The sequence below is a fragment of the Ursus maritimus genome, unplaced genomic scaffold, assembly GCF_017311325.1.
Source record: "Ursus maritimus isolate PB19 unplaced genomic scaffold, ASM1731132v1 scaffold_2, whole genome shotgun sequence".
Taxonomy (NCBI): Eukaryota; Metazoa; Chordata; class Mammalia; order Carnivora; family Ursidae; genus Ursus; species Ursus maritimus.
The window spans coordinates 49131299-49154601 of record NW_024424452.1 but is presented as its reverse complement, the minus strand read 5'-3'; the positions used below and the strand labels follow the sequence as shown (position 1 = coordinate 49154601).

The window sequence follows — 23303 nt, the reverse complement described above, 5'->3', positions numbered from 1 at the left end:
TTATCGCTGTCACTAGTATGGGTAGTAAGAGTTTGCTCTTACGATACTTAGTGACATGCTAACGTTTTTCTTTCTCTTGCAGGAGACAGATTTTGTTTGTTTTGATGGGGGAAGAGATGATTTTGATAATTATAATGTGGAAGAACTTTTAGGATTTTTGGAATTGTACAATTCTGCAACTGGAGATTCTGAGAAAGCGATAGAAAAAACTCAGCGTGAGGATACCCCTCCTGAAGTGCTTGAGGAAAGCGACCTTGAAACTGAACCAGTAGAAGTCAGCTCAGAGGAGGGTGAAAGTGTCTCCTCAGAAAACACTAAGGAACTCAAGGAAAGATCTGGGGCCCAGAAGAACCACCCCCATGGAAACAGTCAAGCGGATCGTGCTCAGGGGGACCCATCTTCATTTGAACCTTTTGAGGAACTGCTACAGGATAAACTAAAAGTGCCAGAAAGCGAAAACAACAAAACCAGCAATGGTTCTCAGGTCTCGAGTGATCAGGAGAAGATGGATGCTTATAAACTTTTGAAAAAAGAAATGACTCTGGACTTAAAAACCAAATTTGGCTCTACTGCTGATGCGCTTGTATCCGATGATGAGACAACCAGACTCGTTACTTCATTAGAAGACGATTTTGATGAGGACTCGGATACTGAGTATTACACGGTGGGCAAGGAAGAAGAGGAGAACGAAGAAAACTTTGATGAGCTGCCATTACTGACCTTCACCCATGGCGGAGAAGATGTGAAAACTCCAGCAAAGTCTGGAGTTGAGAAATACTCGGCAGATAGAGAGCAGAGTTCAAATGGAGAGGATACACTTGAGGCAGCTCAGCCTCCAGGCATCAGAAGCTATGATAAAAATATACTCACAACCTGGGAGGATACTGTCTTCTCCTTCACGGAAGATGATGGACAAACGGGTGTGGATTTAGGGAGTTCTGATTCAGAGGAAGGAAAGGAAGGTGATGATGGGTTCATCCCAGATAGCAAACGGGGGAAACCACGATCAGCCACGGATGACACTGACCCTAAAAAGGTAGAAGATAGTCTTTTGACTGTAGATGTCCCTAAAACAAATAATGACAAAGACCCAGAAATTCTCAGTACAGAAGAAGGGAGGAAAGCTGAGGAATCCAAGAGGGGCCTGGCACAGGCCGAGGTGGGGTTACAGGAGGAGAAGCAGGAGGGCGTGACTGCACATGGTTCTCCTCAAAGCAGTGACCCCGGCTCTTCGCCAGCTGCCGGAAAGGGTAAAGAAATGTTGGAATCAGAATTGGATGACAAAAAAAATGACCTGAAAGGAACAGCTATTCATGTTTCAAAAGGAATGCTCCATGAAGGAAAGCCTGGAGAGCAGATTTTGGGAGGGGGCTCAGCACCTGAACCGGTACCTGAAGCCTCAGGGAGTCAAGGGAACGAGGAAAAGGTTGGACGGGAATCTGTGGACGTTGCGCCGCCGTTGGGAGGTCACCAGCGTAACGCATCCAAAGACAGGGTGGGAGAAGAACACGCTTTAGTAAGCGGAGTAAAACCGCACATGCTTTCAGTGGAGCCTCTAAGTGAGGAATTTAAAGACGAACAGCTTAAAACTCGGAGTCAACCTAGACCCTCCCCTCTGGATGAAATTGGTTTGCCAAGAGAACCAGAAGAAGAGGGTCCCATTTTGGGAAGAAATCTTTCCTGGCCACAAGGAAGAGAAGAGGCTGTTGCACATGGTAAGCAGGTGGGTGAGAAGATAAGGCAGTCCGAGGAGGAGGGCAAAGAGGACCCCTCAGGTGAAGAGTTGGCTCCGCACAAGCCCGGGGCGGGCTCGCGGGAAGTGGAGGCAACAGGCCAGGCAGATAGCCCGGAAGGACCAGGTTTCCATACTGAGAAACCAGAGGCAGAAGACGATTACAGCCCCGAAGAACTCCTGGAGGATGAAAATGCTGTAAGTGCACAACAGTCTAAAGAAAAAAGCCCTGAGGTCCAGGGCGGGCGGTTGGATGTTAATCTGCAGGCCCCCCCAAGAGCTGGTTTAGGCGCCATTAATCCTGACGCAGAAACGGAAGGAAGTAAAGAAGAAACTAGTAATATTCTGGAAGTTGAAAGAAAAAGTGAAACTTTGGGCCAAGGGGTAGACACGGGGGGCAGGGAAGCAGGGAGCGGGGTGGTGGAAACAGAAAGCCCTCCTGCAGCTAAGAAAGCACAGAGAGCATCTGAAGTAAGGGACTCTCCTGACAGAAAAAATCAGACTCTCCAGTTAGATGAGATGTTTCAGGATCAAGATACCGATTATTTTAAAGAAGACAGCCCTGAGGAATCCGCACAGAAGCCTGGGGTAGAAGAACTCTCGGAGGAGGACCAGGAGGACGTTGAGGTGTTCGCGGACACAGGGAGTCAGGGATCTGCCACCGAGGAGCACGGAGATGACCGGCCACACTGGGCGCCACAGACAGCTGGAAAGCCAGCGCACAGCGACGATGTGAAGGACTTGCCTATAATCGGCAGCTTCTTTAAGGAACAGCAGTCTCTGCAGAGGTTCCAGAAGTACTTTGATGTCCATGAGCTGGAAGCCATGTTCCACGAAATGTCCTTAAAGCTGAAGGCCGCGCAGCAGGAGAGCCTGCCCTATAACGTGGATAAAGTGCTGGATAAGGTCTTCCGGGCCTCCGAGTCCCACATTCTGAGCATAGCAGAGAAAATGCTTGATACTCGTGTGACCGAAAACAGAGATCTGGGAATGAAGGAAAATAACATATTTGAAGAGGCGGCGGTATTAGATGATATTCAAGACCTGATCTATTTCGTCCGGTACAGACACTCGGCCGTGGAGGCCACTGCACCACTCGCCACAACACCGCTCCCGCAGGAAGGCTGGGGGGGCTCCGTGGAAGGTAAAGTGCCTCTTGGGGGCGCGCTTGAGAAGCAGGTGCGGGGGAGGGGGTGACAGGGAGGGGGGTGACTGCTGAAGTGCCTCCTGCCTTACTTGTAAAGCTCTGTCAAGTTTACAGTGTGACTGAAGGTAAGGGACAACAGCACTGTGACATCCACGTGTCCCTTCCCGCCTTCTTTAAGGCTGGACCATGGAAAGGATTTCTCACATAGTTTTCCCTTTCGGAGTTGAGACTGGGTGTCATGTTTTCATCTTTTGTGGGAGTCATGTTCTTTCTTGCCTCTTTGGAGCAGTCACTTAGGTCAGTTAAATTCTACTGGGCCCTAGGATTCTTGCATTCAGGTGAATCAGCGACTAAACCAGGGTGCAGAGCTTTCTAACACAGCACTTGACACATAGAAGCCTTTCCGTAAATAGTGATGGAATTGCCCGAGCCAGTACCCTAATACAACCTGATTCCTAGTTCTGTGCCCTATTCCGTGTCCCCATGCTTTTCAGACTGAGGTATTTGAACTGAGGCATATGGTAGAATACCGGGGGGACATAAAGTCAAAAGAGTAAATGTATCTTCCCAGAGGGCCAATTTTTCCGGAGAATCTGGGGAGGGGAACATTTTTGTGTGTAATCAAAGCAGATCTATTTTGCATTAGAATGCAGAACTCTAATGAATTTTCAGGGTAAACTACGAGGCTTTAAAGAAATTCATCTTTGCTGTGTGTTACATTGGGCTATGCCCTGAGCCTCTTGGGGAAAGACATGGGTTCCCTCTTTTTGACGATTAGATATACTCTGAAAAGATTTGAGAGATACTTGGGCAGACTGCCTTTGTACGAATGCCCTTCCCTGGTAGCTCTGTGAAATGAGCAAGCTTATGTTTCTGCACTTGATGTTTCCTGTTTCTGCACTTGACTGGAATCTCTTCCGTACATTTATCTGTGTGAGCATATGTTGGTTTGTCAAGGAAGTTAGGTTGTTGAAGACCCTACCATAAATGTGTGTGTTTGTAAAATACTTGGAATAAGGGTTCTTTATCAATTTTAGCCGTCTGTGACATGAGACAAAAGCAGTTGAAACTCTGTTTCCCTGCTCATGTGTGCTCCCTGGGATGCCAGCCTGCGGAGGGCAGTAGTGAAGCGACTGGGGGTGGATGGTGAGGGGAGCTGTGCAGTGGGAAAGGGGGAGTGGGGAGTGTCCGCAGGCTTTGCCAGCCCAATGCATTCTTCTTCCCTGTAGGGATGCAACCACACCTTGAAGATAATTTCCCACAAGATAACACAGAAGACAGTTTCCCACAAGATAACGCAGAAGACCATTTCCCACAAGATAACGCAGAAGACCTTAAAGTTCAGATTCTCAAGGAGCCCAGCCACTTGGATGAACCTGTGACTGGTGGCAAGGGTGGCCCAGAAGTGTCACAGCAGCCAAATACTGAGAAAGACGTAGACCCAGGTAAAGCTTGCAGATTTTTCTCTACAAAGTAGAGGTATGTCATAAAGAAAAGCTTCTAGGACATTTGCTCTTTTGTTTTTTCCCCCTTTAAATTATTTATTTGCTTAAGTAATTTCTGCACCTGTGGGGCTCGAACTCATGACCCCAAGATCAAGAGTCAAATGCTCTACCGACTGAGCCAGCCAGGCACCCCTGGACATTTGTTCTTAAAGATAGGAAATCAGAAGGGAGTAGAATACAGGCATGAGTGAGTTTAAAAAACAAGAAACCCCAGAAGGGAAAGAAAAGCAGGAGTTGAAGCGAATGGAGATCAGCAGTAGGAAAAAGGCCAGAGACTGTAACCAAAAACCAGTGTTCGGCTGTCATGACTTATGTGAATAATTTTAATCTAAAATATTATTCTTAACCTTATGTTCTAAAAAGTAGTTTTCAGCCAGACCAGAGGCATCAGAAACTCTGGGGGAGGAGACCAGCAAGCTCTGTTTAAGCCCTCCAGGAAATCTGGATCTGTTGAAAGTTTGAGAACCACTGCGTTAAAACTCACAAATTCTGTGTTTTCCCCCCACTCCTTAGTCCCCTTCACCCCACGCTGCCCCCAGTAGAATACAGTGTGGTTTAGCTTGTTTACCTTTTTAAAAACAGTGAAGGGAATATTTACATCCAGGTATCTTTATACTGTAGGGAAGAGTACAGAACTTTGCAGTGTGTCGTGGTCCAGGGTGGCCTGACACTGGTGAATAGAACTTCATCACAGAGCACAGCAAACATTCAGTGGAGAGCAACTCGTTTCACTTGAATTGAGGAAAATGTTTAAAACAAAAATACAACAAAATAAAACAAAATGTTGGTAGGTTTCTAATGAAGAAGAACTAATTGTGCTATTTTGCGTATCCACTGTGGTGGGGTGATTTCATTACTGTGTTTGTGCTCTTAGAGGTTGTGGTCTGTGACCACGGCTATAGCATTACCCTGTGATACTGTAAGACCTGGTAGCACTGGGTGGACCCTCCATCTGTCCTCAGAGTACGGGAGAAGCCACAGCATGGGGAGCAATTCTGTGAATTTGAGAAGAAATGACGTATCAGAAGTCTCCTGTGTTCCAGAGGCTATTCCATTCATATGTCACCCTCTCTAGTTCTAAACTCCTTTAAGTCAAAAAGGTTCTGCTTGTTGAAAATGAGTCATGAAGTCTTGTTATTCTCCTGCTCAAAAACTTCCAGGGCTAGGAAAAGTTCTGCTTGCAGAATTAAAAACCGATTTTTTTGCCCTGTCCTTTAAGGTGTATCACAAAATGACATCAACTGCCTTTACAGGCTCATCTTCCCAAATATCCCTTCATGCATCTCAGACATGGAGATGGTCACCTGACCGGGAACATTTCCCCAAAGGTCAGATTCATAGATGAATAGTGAATGGAATCTCCTGGCGGAAGAGACACGAGAGGCCCCTACTGCACCCATCACTAATGGCTTGTTGAATTCCTAGCAGTTTATAAGACGTGTCTCAGATTCAAGTAATTCAAACTGAAATCCCCTTCCCATCACCTCCTCAGGTGAAACCCTTTCAGGTGGTGCCGGAACCCTACCTTTTATGCAGAGCTCCAGGCCAGCCCCCACCCTGTAAGCAGTTCGTTAGTGTCTCTGGGCATTTACCATATTCTGTTTTGTGTAGCTGTCATCCATCTGTTTGATAAGCAGTCACTGAGTGCCTGCCAGGTGCTACACGCTGTGCTAAGCATTGGTGTATCCTACCTGCAGGTCTGCAAACTGACACTTTTCTACTCATCGTTTGCCTGAAGTTTCTAACAGTGTTTCACCAGCACTAAATGAACGTTGTTAAATGCAACTGTGCCTATGTGGAAAAAACATAAAATTCTTCTTTTCTCAGCTCTCATGACTAAATATTGTTCAGATAGCAGTTGCTTTGCCAGGGACATGATGGAGGGGTTTGGTGAGGGGTAGACTGTACTGGAGATATGTTCATTTCATAATGGAAGGGTATGATGGCTCTAATAGGCATTCTGAATGTTGTTCTCTTTATAATTCTTTTTTTAAAGATTTTATTTGAGAGAGAGAGTACGAACAGGGGGGAGGAGCAGAGGGAGAGGGAGAAGCAGACTCCCTGCTGAGCAGGGAACTGGATGCAGGGCTCCATCTCAGGACCCTGGGACCATGACCTGAGCCGAAGGCAGACTCTTAACCGACTGAGCCACCCAGGTGCCCCTTATTATTATTCTTCAAGAGAATAATTATATACATTATATAAGTCTTTATATAAGACATATGAAAACTGTATGTCTTTTTTTTTTAGTAAATATTTTTTAAGTAATCTCTACCCCCAACATGGGGCTCAAACTCACGACTCCGAGATCAAGAGTCGCATGCTCTTCCAATTGAGTCAGGAAGGTCCCTTAAACCATATAAGTCTTTAAGAGAAGCCACTGACTAATATTCACCGGGCACTCAATAAATATTTTAAATGAAGAGAAACAGGTCTTACTCTGAGCATAAAATAAAATATTAATTTTCACCCTCAATTTTAGGGATAATTACAACAGAAAGCAGTCCTGTTGATGCTATTGATGGAGAAAAGCAACTAGAAACAAATGCTGAAGAGCCAGCAAGTGTCACACCATTGGAAAATGCAATTCTTTTAATATATTCATTCATATTTTATTTAACTAAGACGGTAAGTTTGACATATATAGTTTCTTCAGATAGCATGTTGATTAATTACAGTTTTTGAGTTGATCTTGAGCATGAAGTAAAGAGCTTAAAATGTCTTTATGAAAACTGCTGATCCTTTGATGTTAGCCTCTGAAACAAACCGCAGGTGTATAATTTGGTGGGTTCTTAGCGCAGTTCAGCCCTTGGAGAGGATATGCGGTGTGTCAGTGCTGGGTATATACCTGTAAAACATGGCTCTTCCCCTCAAGGACCTTGTAGTCTAGCAGGTAGATAAAGACTTTTACTGGAGACATGATATGGGCAGAAAGTATTTACCTGATGATGGAATGATGTGTTGGATAAATTGATTCATCGTGGTAGGAGGATGGGCAGAGAAGGTCTGAAGTTAGCGGAGACGTGTTTTGGCAGGAGTTGAAGGACAAATGGGAGTTGTACGATGTGTAGGACGTTGCTGAATAGAAGGGCTCTGAGGAGGGAGACGGGGGTGGCATGCAGTTAGACCAAAGAAATAACATGGCCAGAAAGTTGGAAACTGTTACAAAGAAAAGACCTTTTGGGGAAGCCGAGGAAACCTTGTTGGTGTTGAATAGTCAGAGGGGGTGGTCTTTGGAGGAAGACGGGCGAACCTTAAAGGAAGTTGTGTATCATAAAGGAAGTTGTATATCATGACAGGTAGTGTTGTTACATTGTTTGGGATGGGGATCCTGAGAAGGTTTTAAGCAGGAAAGGGATGTGGTTAGATTTGTTTCTTAGAAAGAGCCACTTATGACAGAGTATCTATTCAGATTTATCTTTCTTAAGGGAGTCATGATCCAAATGAGACATTTAATCTATCTGGAAGCATATCTAACCTTTTTAGGACTTAGCTCCCCCTTGTGGTATTTATTGAAATTGGACATTTTTCTTGGTAAATTTGTGGGAATGAGCGAGCTTTCAGAAGTTTGAGGCCAGGTTGTCCTTGGACCTGTAGAGAAAGTATCCTCCCTCACACAAAAATATTTTTCCACTAGGTTCTGTTATTTTAAGACTTAGGTAGGAAAGAGTTTTTTGTTTTGTTTTTTGTTTTCTTTTCTTTTCTGTTTCGTAAACATGCATAAGTTTTGAGCCAGGATGATCTGGTTTCAAATCCCAGATTCATCACTTAGAAGCTTGGGCAAATTACTAAACTTTGTGTAGCAGTCATACATCTTCGAGATGCAGACAATACCAATTCTTAACTGTTGGAAGAATTAAATGAATAAACGAGTAAAGTGTCTAGTGCAGGATCTCACCCTCTGTGCACTTTTCATTTGGATGGTCAGAGGGCAGTATAAAGATACTGAATACCTGTGGGATTCAGGAGAAAGGCCACCAGGATGGGAAAGATTTTTCAGTTTTCCCCATGATTGTAGTGGTTTGCAGCCATCAAGGTAAAGATGTGTATGACCTGTGCAGTTAGGCTAATGAGGTTTTCAGTGATTAAGGCAGTCTCAGAATTCAGATTTGATCACCAGAATGAATCCTTGTCACTTCAGAAATTTAACAGGCTCCAGATGTGGGAGGAATTCTTTATTCATTTTCTCTGTAGATATGCACAGAGCCCTGTTCTAGGCCTGGGTTGGGGGACACAGATGTGGTATAGGACAGGGTCTTGGCTTGGGGGATGGGGGGAGAAGACACAGGAATGGTGAGGGAAAAGGGCACAATGTTACAAAGCAACATTGACTTGAAAGGTGTTGCAAGAAAGCATTTTGATGGCTCAGTATGTACAGAATATTTTGTTAGGAGTACAAGATTCTAAGAGGTAAAAGCATGATTCTGATTTTGAAAAGGTTTAAGAAAACAGCATATCAAATATACATGAAGCTTGGGGAAAATGGAAAATATTTGAAATCATTTTTGTGAAGTGTCAAACAGTATAGATAATTATTTGGTAGGGCTGGGAGGAATGGGGTGCTGACTTGTTCAGGAAAACTGAACCAGAAGTCAGATTCATGGATCCGCAGGGAATGGAATCTTAGAGCGGGAAGGGACCTCCGAGGTCAGTTTGTCCAGATTCACAAATTGCAGTAATTTCCTCTCCTGCAGCGTGGCAGGTAGTTATGGGATCTCGGTGTCAGCAGTTCCTAGGGTGAGCATTCTAACCTTACAAGGCCACTCATTGATTGCTTTCTTGGCGTGTTCATTCTCTTATTGACTCCAGATTTTCTTCACATGACTCTTTCTCCTAGAATTGAATTCTTTTTCTACATAGTAACCCTTAAATATTTGAAGTTATGCTTTAATTTTTTGTGTTTTATCATGGAAAATTTCAAACATGCAAAAGCTGAGACAATTATAAAACGAGCTCATGGGCCCATTACCCAGCTTAACAGTAATTCCTTAATATCACCCAATGTTGGGCACATTCGGAATCCTGCTTTTTAAAAATTGTTCTTGTTCAAATCAGGATCTTGTTGAGGTCCAGATGTTGTAGTAGGTTGCTGTATTTCTTAAATGAACTTTAATCAGATATAAATGATATACAATAAAGGGTACCCATTTTAAGAATATAGCTCAGTGAGTTTTAACAAATGTATTCACTCGTGTAAAAACAATCATAACCAAGACATGGAACATTTCCTTCATTCAAATGAGTTCCTCAGGTACCTCCCCCGTGTATCTCCCTCACCACCTGCTCCTGGCAACACTTTTTTCCTCTATAGATTAGGTTTTCCTGTTTTAGAATTATAATTACAAAGTGGACTCATACCTAGGAGTGAAACTGCCAGCCGGGTCAGTTTATCTTAAGAGAAGATGCCAAACGGTTCTCAAAAGTGACTGTCCCAGTTTCTCCTTCCACTAGCAACTTATGAGGCTTCCAGTTGGTCACATATTGCTAACACTTGGTATTAGCAGTTGTAAATTGTAGCCATTCCAGTAGGCAAATCTTTGTGGTTTTAATTGTATTTCTTGATGATTTATGATATTGAGCAATTTTTTATGTGGCCATATGTTTTGTGTGTTCATCTGTGAAATAGTTTTTCAGATCTTTTGCCCTTTTAAAATTTATTTATGTATTTTTTTTTGCCCTTTTTTTCAAAGTTTATTTTATTTGGGCACCTGGGTGGCTCATTCGGTTGAGCATCTGCCTTTGGCTCAGGTCATGATCCCAGTGTCCTGGGATTGAGGCCCACATCAGGCTCCCCGCTCCATAGGGAGCCTGCTTCTCCCTATGCCTCTGCCTCTCTCTCTCTCTGCCTCTCATGAATGAATGAATAAATAAATAAATCTTTTTTTTAAAAAAGTTTATTTTCTTTATTTAAGTAATCTCTACACCCAGCATGGGACTCTGAACTCCTAACCCCAAGATCAAGAGTTGTATGCTCTTCTGACTGAGCCAGCCCGGTGCCCCTCTTTTGCCCTTTTTTTTTTTTTTTTAAGATTTATTTATTTGAGAGAGAGAGAGTGAGCATGAGTTCGTGTGGGGGGGTGGGGGGAGGGCAGCAGATGGAGAGGGAGAAGCAGACTCCCTGCTGAGTAGGGAGCCTAACTCGGGGTTCAATTCCTAGGACCCTTGAGATCACACCCTGAGCTGAAGGCAGATGCTTAACCAACTGAGCCACCCAGGAGCCCCTTGCCCTTTCTTAAATTGGGTTCTTTTCCTTCTACCCATTAAGGTCTAAGAGTTCTTCGTATATTTTGGATACAACTCCTTTGTGAGATGTATATTATGAATAGTTTTTTCCAGTCTATGTCCTGGCCTTTCAATTTCTTGACATTGCTTTTGAAGAGCAAATTTGTGATTTTGATGAATACCATTTCATTAACTTTCACGTTTATGGTTAGTGCATTTTGTTTCCTGCCTAAGGAATCATAGGCCATATCAATGATGCAAATATTTTCTCATATTTTCTTCCAGAAGTTTTATAGTTATACTTTTCATGCTTAGGTCTCTGTTCCATGTTGAGTTAATTTTTGTGAATGGTGTCATGTTTCATTTTTTCCTTCTGTGGATATCCAGTTGTTCCTGTAGCATTTCTTTTCCCTTGAGATTACCTTGGCACCTTGTGTTGAAATCCGCTGACTATATTTGTGGTCTCTCTGGACTCTATTCTGTTCCATTGATTTATTTTTCTATTCTAAGATAATAACACACTTTTATGATTAGTATAGCTTTATAGTAGGTCTTGGAATCAGGTAGTTCTTTGGCAAAATTATGTTCTTTGCATTTCTATATAAATTGTAGAACCAACAGCAATTTCTATAAAAAACTTGGTGAGATTTTGTTACCTTGAATCTATAGATGAGTTTAAGAAGAATTAATATTAACAAATATTAAGGCTTCTAATCTGAGAACTAAGTTCATCTCCACAATTAGTTCTGAAGAAGATCTGTAAGAGACCTACAAGACACTGCTGAGAAACTTCCTTAGTCTCTGTGTACAGGTTTCATGCATATTGTTTATGTATGTCTGTGTGTTTCATAACTTTTGATGTTGTAAATGGTATCTTTCTTACATCTCATTTACAGTTGTTTTGTGTTTATAGAAATACAGTTGGTGTTTGTATATTGACCTCGTATCTTAATACCTTATTAAATTTATTAGTTCTAGGATTTCTTTTTGCAGATTTCATGGGCTTCTCTATGTAGACAGATGATTATGTCATCTGTGAATAAACACACCTTTTAAAAAAGTCAGGTTAATTAAAACATGAATACTTCTAGTAAAATTCACTCTTACTACATACAGTTTGATGAGTTTTCACATTATTTCTTTAGATTTTTTTGTATCCCTCTTCTCTTGCCTTTCCTTCTTGGACTCTAATTACGTTTATCTTAAGACCACTTTATATGGTCCCAGAGGTCACTGAGGCCCTGTTCTTTTTTTGTTGGTTTTCGTCTCTTATGTCTTTGCTTCTGTTTAGATACTCCCATTGCTCTCTTCATATTCATTGATCTTTTGTAGTCTCTAATCTGTGGTTAAGCCCATCAAGTGAGATTTTCATTTCTGATATTTTGTTTTTCAGCTCCAAAAGTTGCACTTAATTCTATATTGTATCTTCTACTTTTTGTCAGTATGGTCATGGTTTCGTTTTGTCTTATTTTAGTATTCTTAAAAATAATTCCTTAAAGTTCTTTTAAGCAAATTAATTCTTTTATCTCTTTTGCAACTTCTTGGTCTATTTTTATGGATTGATTTATTTCCTCCTCATGGGACATTTTTCCTGCTTTTTTACACATCTGGTGATTTGTTGTTGCTGGAGGCTAGGCGCTGTGAATGTACATTGCTGAGTGCCTGGTTTTTAGTGGCTGCCTTTAAAAAGTGTTGGAGTTTGCTTTGCCTAGACTGTTGTTACCTGTGGACCAGCTTGATCCTTTCTCTCTAGTTTTCTTTTTAAGATTTTTTAGGAATGTGTATACAGAGTAATGTTTACTTGAGAGCTAGCGTAGCCCTGCTCCTAAGGCGTGATTCTTCTATCTACTAAATGCCTTGAGCGTTCACAGGGTCAGGTCGCTCTAACAGGCTGGAACACGGTTTGCCTCCCAGGCCCATGTTAACTTTGTTCAGCTTCCAGCTTCCTGCTGATGTTCTTTTTATCTGTACTTGCTTTTCACCCGTCCTCAAATCTTACCTTATAAATCTTACCTTATACAGATGCTGCTTCAGATTCAGCAAAGATTGAAGGAAACCCCCTCACAGATTTCTGGAACTCTTTTTTTTGTAGTTCCCATCTTCCCAGTGCTTTTCCTTGCCAGGTTCCGGGACCTCAGTCTCCCTGGACTCTGGTCTCCGCCTCCTCCTCGAGGTTGGTGGAATCACATGGTTTCTCCCTCCCTGTACTGAGGTCTAGAAAGTGCCTCCTGGTAGAAAGCTGGTTGATCTCCAGGTTTCCCTTCTCTCAGGGGTCACAGTTGTATGCTGCCTGTTGTTCTCTACCTGATTTTCTAGTTATTTCAGTGGGAGGGCAAGTATATCATTTACTCTGTAGATTTCTCCTTTTGTTTATTGTTGTTGGAATGTATTCATTGCAGAAACAGGTTGGTTTGGCTTCTTATCATGGTCTGCATTTTGCTAACCACATCCCCCAGGATAACTGAACATGTTTCTCTGGCTCTTTATATTTACTGGGAATTGGTAGTCAGGTTCAGGTTCAATATCGATTGACAAGGAAAGTACAGGAGATGTGTACTTTCAGCAGGCGGCATCTAATGACTCGGTGTCCCTCTTTTTTTTTTAAGATTTTATTTATTTAGAGAGAGAGAAAGAGAGCGAGCGTGCACACAAGCAGGGGGAGGGGCAGAGGGAGAAGGAGAGAGAGAATCTCAGGTAGATTCCGCACCAAATGCAGAAAATGCAGAGCTCGATCTCACAACCCTGGGATCAGGACCTGAGAGCTGAAATCAAGAGTCAGAAGCTTAACCGACTGAGCCACCCAGGCACCCCTTTTCCTATATTTTTGATGTCACTAGTCATTGGTGATCTTGATTAAATCTGTTAATATATTATAGGCTGCAAAATGCTGATATGCTGATTATATTGTTCCTGCTTCATTTAAAGGCTGGGATATTTCTACAAAAAGAAGTTTATAATCAAGTGTTCTTTACACTGAGATTTGATTTGCATAGTTCAGGCAGTATAAATATTTGATTCTATTTAAATAGTTTCCAAAATAATGAGTTGTCTTCCTGGCTTTATCAAAAGATGCCAAAGGGATTTTTTTGGTGTGTTTCCTCTAACTCTTTCTAATCATTATGATATCATGAATTTAAAAATATTTGGGGTGTTTTAATCAGGTGTAGTTCTTTTTTTTTTTTTTTTTTTTTAAGATTTTATTTATTTATTTGACAGAGAGTGAACACAAGCAGGGGGAGTGGCAGGCAGAGGGAGAGGGAGAAGCAGGCTCCCCGCTGAGCAGAGAGCCTGATGTAGGACTTGATCCCAGGATCCTGAGATCATGACCTGAGCCAAAGGCAGTTGCTCAACCGACTGAGGCATCCGGGCGCCCCCGTCGTTCTTATTCTTATCAGTGCTCAATTTCTCTCCATTTTGGCTAATGGGAGCCTCTTCAGCTCAGCTTCTGGGCCTTTTTGATACCACCCAGTGGTCGCTGATACCTTCCTTGATTTCTAGTGTGGCAAGATCATGAAAGAGTCATTTCTCTTGTGAGTCCCTGATTCCTTTTAATGGGAAATGGTATTTAAAGACTACAGTGTGGGTACTAAGATTGCTAATTGCTTTTGAGTTGGCCATGATTTCCAGGCCTTTCAGAGGACAAAGCTAGGACATACATAGAGTTTTGTGTGTGTGCACATTCATCTTGGTGCCATACGGATACTCCCAAAAGAAATTCAGGATGTGAAAGGAATTTTCCTTAACTTCATCTATCTTTTTTTTTTTTTTTAAAGATTTTATTTATTTATTTGACAGAGATAGAGACAGCCAGTGAGAGAGGGAACACAAGCAGGGGGAGTGGGAGAGGAAGAAGCAGGCCTCCAGAGGAGGAGCCTGATGTGGGGCTCGATCCCAGAACGCCGGGATCACGCCTTGAGCCGAAGGCAGACGCTTAACCGCTGTGCCACCCAGGCGCCCCTAACCCCATCTATCTTACACATGTGTTTTCTTTCTCTGGGGTTGGAAATCCCAGTTTTCAATGACGTCAGCATGTTTATTTTATTTTACAATATTCAAACAATTTTAAAAATACCAGTATCAACACTGCCACCCACATTTGTTACTGAAAATGTTTTTAGGATGTTTTGCAGTTATTTTTGTTTTAAAGCTGTATTCCTCCTAGTACAGGCTTAACATAATTCCTTTCTGTTGTCCTGCCATCAGTTTGAATCACAGTTAGGTCAACTGTTTCATTTTTGCTTGTACTTTGTAGGGATTGCTTCTGAATGTTTTTTGTTTTGTTTTTTAAGTATCTAACGTATTTACAAGATCTCATGCCAATTTATAAAACAAGGTCTCTTCAGAGAAGTCTGGGTTTCATCTCAGTTCCATTGAACCTGTTGTTACCCTCCTCTATGGGTAATTTTAAAAATTAATTTAATATCTTATTAAAAAGTAGGCAAATGATTTCTGCATTCAGCCAAGATTCTGGCTTTATTTACCTTCCTTACCGAAACAACTGAAAAGAAAAAAAAATCCCAGACAAAATGAATGAGACAGTTTTCAAGACACTGGACATCAGGTAACAAAAGACAATGATTCCTGAAAGATAGGGAACCAGTGCTGTGAGCCCTGCAATTATGCCTGCTTACTGCATTGAAAGAGTTCCCCAGTTGTAGCATAGAAGTGAGGAACCGTCAATGGAGGAGATGGAGCTGAGAGTCCAGGGAAAGTAAGGCTCAAGTTCATAGGGCCGAGCAGCAAGAGGAGGGCTCTACACAGAGAGAGCTGTGAGACTGTGAAAGGGCCCCTTTGAGCATTCATCAGCATATAAGTTTGATGAAATTACTCAATGTCAGAGAAACTGTACAAGTGATAAGAGGAAGCAGTTCATGACACAAGGCCAAGAATATACCTTATAAATCTAGGAGAATTGGATAAATTACTCAGAAGGGTCTCGTCTCAGAGTATCTGCTCATGTCTTGCCTAGCAAGCCATAAAAAAGCAAGAGCTGAAAGAATCAAACTATTTCCTAGTAATTTACCTGAACAAACAGAACAATGCTCAAGAACGTTTGTTATATTAGTCAAAGTTCTCTAGAGAAGCAAAACAAATATGGGACCCACCTACACAGATAGATAGGTAGAAGAGGTTTATTATAAGGAACTGACATCTGCATAATTGGAGGCTGAAAATTCCACAGTCTTCTGTCCGCAAGCTAGAGATCCAGGAAAGCCATTGGTGTAATTCAGGCTGAGTCCAAAAGGGAGCTGCTGGTCTGAAGGCCTGAGAACCAGGAGTACCAAGGGTGGAAGAAAAATGATGTCCCAGCTCAAGGAATCAGGCAGGAATTCCTTTCGCAGTTTGCTCTGTTCAGGCCCTCAATGGATTGGATGTTGCCTACCTATATTGGGAAGGGCAGTCTGCTTTACTGAGTTATTCCAATGCTAATCTCACCTAGAAACCCTTACAGACATACCCAAAAAGGTTTAATTTGGGTACTCTATAGCTAGTCAAGTTGACACATGAAATTAACCGTCAAAAGTTACCAGGAATGCAAAGAGGCAAGAAAATACAAACATGATGAGAAAAATCAACCTATCAAAACCAACCAAGAACTACCAGAGATGTTAGAATTAGGCAAGGGTGTTAAAATAGTTATTATTACTATATTTTGGATGTTAAAAAAGTTGAGACATGAAAGATACTAAAAAAAAAAAAAAAAAAGACCTAAATCAGACATCGATTTGAAAACTACAGTGCCAGAGATAATAAATATACTGGGTGGGATTAATGCTATAGACTAGACATTGTAGATGAAAAGATAGTGAACTTGAAGGCATAGCAATAGAAGCTATCCAAAATGAAATACATAGGGAGAAAAGACTCAAGAAAAACGATCAGATCACCTGTGGGACACTTTCAAACAGCCTAATAATGTAACCGGAATCACTGGAGGACAGGATAGAAGAGGTGTTCAGAAAAATATTTAAAGACATAGTAGCTGAAAATTTCTAAAATTTATGAAAACTGTAGGTCCACATACTCAAGAAGTTCAATGAAACCCAAACATATGAAGCATGCAGAAAACTACAATGAGGTATATCATAATCACATTGCTCTAAATACATGATAAAGAGCAATCTTAAAAGGAGAGGGAAAAAAAGACATTTTACATAGAGAAGGGATTAAGATAGGTTGCTATCAAGACTTCTTGTCAGAAGGCATGGGAGAATACAATAGAATAATATCTTTTAACGAACTTGAAAAATAATATTTTTGACCTACAATATCATACCCAGCAAAACAATTTTATAAAACAAAGAAGAAATGAAGATTTTATTTCCCAACGTACAAGAGCTGAATTAATTCAGCACATCTGCACCATAAGAAATGTTAAAGGAAGACCTTTAGGCATAAGGAAAATGACAGATGGAAATAGTCAAGCTATAGAAAGGGGGTGAAGAATGCCAGAAATGGTAATCATATACGTAAATGTGTAAAACCATTATCTAATTATTATTTAAATATCTTTAAAATTTGACTTTCTGTAGTATAGGGTTTCAAAAATATGTAAAAGTAAAATAGATGACAACAATAATATGAAGGTCAGGAGAGGGAGAAATGGTAATAACTCTTGTGGAAAGTTCTTATGCACATGAAGTAGTAGCACAGTATCACTTGTAGACTGTGGTACGTTAAACATACATAGTATAAACCCTAAACCAACCACTAAAATAACAAACTAATGAGCTAATAAGCCAACAGAGGAGATAAATTAGAATCATTAAGAAGACTCAATTGATCCAAAGAAGGCAGAATAAAAGTAAAAAAGAAACAAGAACAGATGGGAAAAATAGAAAAAAAAGAAGTTGCCTAGGCTTAAACTTACCCATATCAGTGATCACATTAAATAGAACTTGTCTAAATACCCCAATTAAAAGGCAGAAATTGTTCAGTTGGGTAAAGAAGCAAGACCCAAATAGATGCCTTCAAGAACCACACTTTAAATAAAAAGACATACGAAGGTTAAAACTAAAAAGATTGAAAAAGTTACCTCACATTTAAAAAAAAAAGCTGGAGCGGCTGTATTAATACCAAAGTAGATTCCAGAGGAAAGTATATTACCAGGGATAAAGAAAGTTATTTTCTAGGATAAAGTAGTAAGTCAGTCAAGCAAACATAATCTTAAATGTTTGTGTTTCTCATAACAGAGCTTCAAAATACATGAAACAAAAATGGATAGAACTAAATGGAAAAACAGATATAAGAATATAATTATAATTGGAGATTTCAGTGCCCTTCTCTCAATAATTGATAGACTAGACAGAACATGAATAAGGTTCTAGAAGATATAAACAACACTGTCAACCAACCTGACCTGATTGACATTTATAGGACACCCCAGAAGAGCAGAATATAGGGGCGCCTGGGTGGCTCAGTCATTAAGCGTCTGCCTTTGGCTCAGGTCATGATCCCAGGGTCCTGGGATCAAGCTCCGCATTGGGCTCCCTGCTCTGCTGGGAAGCCTGCTTCTCCCTCTCCCCCTCCCCCTGCTTGTGTTCCCTCTCTCGCTGTCTCTTTCTCTGTCAAATAAATAAAAAAATTTTTTTTTTAAAACAGAATATATATGATTTTTGAGTGCACATAGAGCATCTACCAAGATAAGTCATAGTCTGGACCATAAAGCAAATGTCAAAAATACAGAAAGATTGAAATGATACAAAGTATGTTCTCTGGCCACAGTAAAATTAAATTAGAAATCAATAACAGAAAGATCTCTTGAAAGTCCCCAAATACTTGGAAACCAACTGACACACTTATGAATAACTTATGGGTCAAAGAACTCAAAAGGGAAATCAGTATTTTGAGCTGAATGAAAATGAAAACAGCATACCAAGTTTGTACAGTAACAGTAAAGCACTACTTGGAAATTTATATAGTGTTGTCTATATTAGAAAAGAAGAAAGGTCTCAGATTAGTGACCTCAGTTTGTACTATTAGAGACTAGGAAAAAGAGTAGATTAATCCCCAAGAAGCAGAAGAAAAGAAAGAGCATAAATTAATGAAATAGGAAACAAAAGGAAAACCAATGAAAACTAAATCTGGTTCTTTGAGATTAATAAAATTGATTAACCTCTAGCCAGAGTGATGAGGGAAATAAAGGAGGAGACACAAATTACCGATGTCTGTGATCAGACAGGGACATCACTACAGGTTCTACAGAAATTAAAACAACAAAAAGGGAATATTATGAATAATTTATGTCACTTAATTTGACAGTTTGGATGAGATGAAGAAATTCCATCTAAGACACAGATTGCAAAAGCCTACGCAACAGACAGATGGCCTAAATAATCTATGACTATTTAAAGACATGGAATTTATTGTTATAAACCTTTCTATAAAGAAAACTCCAGGCCCAGATGACTTCACTGGTGAATTCAATTAAACTTGTTGGGAAGAAGTAGTAATAATTCTGTACAAACTCTTCTAGAGAATTGAAGTTGGGAAAATACTTCCCAATTCAAACCAGAGAGAGATATAACAAGAAAAGAAAACCACAGACTAGTATCTGTCATGAACATAGGCACAAAAACTCTAAATAAAATTTTAGCAAATCAAACCCAACAATACACAAAAAGGATAATACATAATGACCAAGTATGGTTTATGCCAAGAATGCAAGGTTCATTTAACATTAGAAAATCAATGTAAGTCACATATTAACAAATTTTAAAAATAAAATCCAAATATGCAGCTTGAGAGACAAAGCATTTGGAAAAAATCATAATGTTGATTATTGATATTAAGAAGAGAACTGGTAGCAAACTAGGAAAAGAAGGGGGCTTAAAATAGCCTCTATGAAAAACTTACTAACATCGTACTTAGTGGTGAATAATTCATTGTTTCCCCCTAAGATCAGAAACAAAACAGGGATGTCCACTACCACATCTATTCAACATTATAGTGGGGCACAGTGAGACAATGGCCAGTGCACTAAGGCAAGAAAAAGAAATAAAAACCATACAGATTGGGAAGGAAGGAGTAAAATTATCTTTGTCTGCAGATACTGAACATCTATGAATAAAATCTGGTGGAATCTACAAAATCTGGTGGAATGTTAATTTTAGATTAACATCTAAAAGCAACTGTATTTCTATATGCTGGCAATGAGCAATTGGAAATTGAGATTAAAATCTTCCATGTGCAATAGCATCAAAAAATATGAAGTACTTAAGGATAAATCTGGCAATACCGTGAGACTTATAATTAAAAACTGTAAAATATTGCTGATAGAAATTGAAGACCTAACTATGGAGAGACTTAACTTGTTTGAGAGTCAGAAGACTAAATATTGTTAAGCTATCATATTGTCACTATAACAAACAGTATGTCAAGTACTAAGCTCCCCCATTTTGATCCCCAGAGTCAACATAATCCTGATCAAAATCTTAGTCTCTTTGGTAGAAAACAAGTTGATTGTACAGTTCATGTAGAAAATTCCAAGGACCTTGAACAACACAAACATGACCCGATTTCAAGACTTACAATAAAGTATGGTAATTAGGAGAGCATGGCCTCAGTAGAAGATAGACCAAAAAAAAAAAAAAAAAAATATCACTGGAATAGAATAAACAGTTCAGAAATAGATCCATACATACCTGGCAATGGACTTCTGACAAAGGTGGAAACACAAAGTGGAGAAAGAGACGTCTGTTCAACAAACAGGACTGGAGCTATTGGATATATCCCTGTGCAAAAGATGGATTCATGCCTCAGTCATAAACATAAATGAACTCAAAAAGCTTCATTGAACTGAATGTAAAGCCTAAAACCATAAAACTTATAGAAAAAGTTAAGCAAAGATTTCTTAGATTTAACACCAAAAGCAGGATTCATTCATAAAAGAAAAAATTGACAATTTAGATTTCATCAGAATAAAAACTTCTGCTTTTCAAAATACACTGTTAAGTGAATGAAAAGACAAGCCACAGATTAGGAGAGAATCATTGCAAAGCATATATGTGAACAAGGACTTATATCCAGAATATATAAAGAACTCTCAAAGCTCATTCTTAAGAAATAACCCAGTAAACACTTCACCAAATAAGATGTGTACGTGAAAAAATGCTCAACATCATTACTTCTCAGGGAAATGCAAATTAAAACCACCATGAATTATACATACTTATTAGGATGACTAAAAAAGAATGATTTAAGTGAAAATACCAAGTGGTGGAGAAGATGTGGAGAAGCTGGAAATAAACACTGCTGGTGGGGATGTACAATGGTACATCACCTTGGAAAACTGGTTGTTAGTTTCTTAGAAAGGTGTATGTCAGATGTTCCAGCCATCCCTCTGCTAAGCATGTACCCTTGAGAAAATAAATTCTGCATCTACATCCATTTGTTTTTATATCAATATCCATAGCCCCTCTATTCGTAAAAGCCAAAAACTGAAAAAAACCTCAAATGCCCATCAACAGCTGAATAGATAAGCAAACTGTGCTAGATCCGTATAATAAGATGCTACTCAGCAACAAAAAGGAATAATAACCTATTGATTATGCAGTAACACGGGTGAATCTCTATGCTGAGTGAGATAAGCCAGAGAAGTTGAATACATGGTGATATATAAAACGGTAGGAAATGCAAAGAAATTCTGCTGGGGCAGGCCCAGTCAAGCAAGTGGCAGGAGGTGGGATGAGGAAACTTGTGGAGGTGAAGAATATGTTCAGTTTGAATGTGATGAAGTTCTCACAGATGTATTCGTATGTCAAAATTGACAGATGGTGCACTTTGAATATGTGTAGTTTATTGCATGTGGGTTTTATGTCAGAGCCATAAAAAATATATATTTGTATCTCATTACCTTCTTATGTGAAAGTTGTAATCTACACCTTTCTCCATCCCTCCTTTAAAAAAAAAACATTGTGGAAACTGTATATAAAATTTATTTTTTTTCCAGTTTCACAGTATACTTTAGGTTATTGAGCAACTCTTCTGCTGATGGACATTTTGGTTTGCAGTCATTTGTTATTATAAATAATGCTGGAATAACATAGTTTTGTTCATATATCTTTTCAACATTTGTTGTTGTGTCCACAATATCTTTGAGATCTTTAGAAGTGGGATTGTTGCATCAAAAAGTAAATACACAAGTAATTTGGGGGAGATGTTGCTAAATTCCCATTCATAGAGGTTGTGTCATTTTGTATAATGATGAGCAATGTGTGAGAGTACTTGTTTCCCCTACATTCTCTGACCAATAGAGTATGTTGTCAGATGTTTAGATCTTGCCAGTGTAAGTGAGAAATGGTATCTCAGTGTAGGTTTAATTTCTATTTCTTTTATTATGAGTGAGGCAGAGGATGTTTCCATATGTTTGTGAGCTATTTCTGTTTCTTTTCCTGAGAACTGTTGATTCTTTTATTTCAGCTCATTTTTCTCTAGGCTGTTTTCTTCTGTTTACTTGTACAGTTCTTCATACTTTATGAATATTAACTCTTTGTCTCTGATATTACAAATATTTTTTCTCTGGTTGTCATTGTTAAAATTTTTGACATATTGCATTTTTTTGCATGCAGGGGCTAGACAAGTTTATTTTTAAGCAGTTGTTTGCAAATCTTTTCTCTTGGATTTTGAGGCATAATTAAGAAGGTTTTGCTCACTCATAATACATTGAGAAATTCACCCATGTCTCTTCTTGTACTTGTTTTCATTTTTTACATTCAGCTTTCTGATCATTTGGAATTTATCCTTATGAAAAAAAATCCAGTTTTAACATTTTCCTTAGGGCTTAGTTTTACTAACATCACTTATTAAAAAGTGTCTTTTTCCCCAGCTGACTTTCAGTGTATCCCAAATTTTCAATGCAGTTGGGTCTATTTTTGGATTTTCTGTTTTATTCCATAATTTATCTGTATTCTTGGGTCAGTTCCTTACTGTTTTAATTGCACAGCCTGCTTTCGCCTCCCCGCCCAGCCCCCTCCATTGCTCTTCTTTTTGATGATTTTCCTGATTTGTTCTTGATTGTTCCGAATTGACTTTGTATTAAACGGGAAGACATACCTTTAAAGATTTACAAACATCATTTTTTCTCCAGGTTAAATGTCCCCAGTTTTTTCAACGTTTAGAACGTGCCTATGCATAATCCTCGTCCTTTTCCACAAGTCACGTAACTATAAAATACGGGACCCTGGGGTATGGTGTGATAATGACATGGCTCCTTAGGAGAATCCTTATTCCAGGGGATCAGCAGAAATGTGAGCAGTGTGAGCATGTGGAGTAGGAAAGGAAAAAGCTGAGCGGGGGCCTGGAGATACCGGGGAAGGAAGGCCTCGCCCTGCAGACGGGGGGCGGAAGGGGGTCTTCACTCGGGGGTCCAGAGAGGTCGCTCTCCTGTCTGGACAGTGGGACAGGTGCCTGGGGTCTCGGCACTCAGTGACAGAAGGCCGGCCCTGAGGGGCGTGAGCGTCGGACTTCTCTCCAGCCCCAGCTCCTCTTCCTGGTAGCCCCCGGGGCCCTTTAGGGGGCGCGGTCTCCCCCAGCTCCTGCGGCAGGTGAAGCTCCCGTCAGCTCACCTCCCTTAGCTGCTTCTGCGCAGGTCGCCTCGCTCGACCGTTGCTTTCTTCCGCCATGGCCCCTCCCACTGCGTAGGCACGTTTACGTCCTCCGTGGGGCATTGTCTGATGACGTATTTTCCAGGAGGCGT

At 40.3% G+C, this 23303-nt stretch overlaps 1 protein-coding gene and 1 long non-coding RNA gene across 6 annotated transcripts in view; one reads left to right on the top strand and one right to left on the bottom strand.

Annotated features, from left to right (window-relative positions):
• The window catches only part of MIA3 (MIA SH3 domain ER export factor 3), a 54299-nt gene that overhangs the window by 9920 nt on the left and 21076 nt on the right, over positions 1-23303 (top strand). For all 3 annotated transcript variants that reach the window (XM_040635999.1, XM_040635998.1, XM_040636000.1), the window contains exons 4-6: positions 83-2876; positions 4109-4324; positions 6867-7012. In XM_040635999.1, coding sequence (XP_040491933.1) covers positions 83-2876; positions 4109-4324; positions 6867-7012 — 3156 coding nt within the window. The remainder of the gene's footprint in view (positions 1-82; positions 2877-4108; positions 4325-6866; positions 7013-23303) is intronic.
• Positions 2592-23265, bottom strand: LOC103658215. 3 transcript variants are annotated; one of them, XR_567075.2, is made up of 6 exons: positions 23173-23265; positions 20251-20340; positions 7327-7477; positions 5293-5379; positions 4953-5115; positions 2592-2716 (listed from the first exon to the last, which is right to left on the bottom strand). It is a non-coding gene; the product is annotated as an uncharacterized LOC103658215 (long non-coding RNA). The 3 variants fall into 3 exon arrangements; XR_567073.2 differs by lacking the exons at positions 2592-2716; positions 4953-5115; positions 5293-5379 and adding an exon at positions 7105-7232 and having other exon boundaries at positions 23173-23261; XR_005836314.1 differs by lacking the exons at positions 2592-2716; positions 4953-5115; positions 5293-5379 and having other exon boundaries at positions 7103-7477; positions 23173-23261.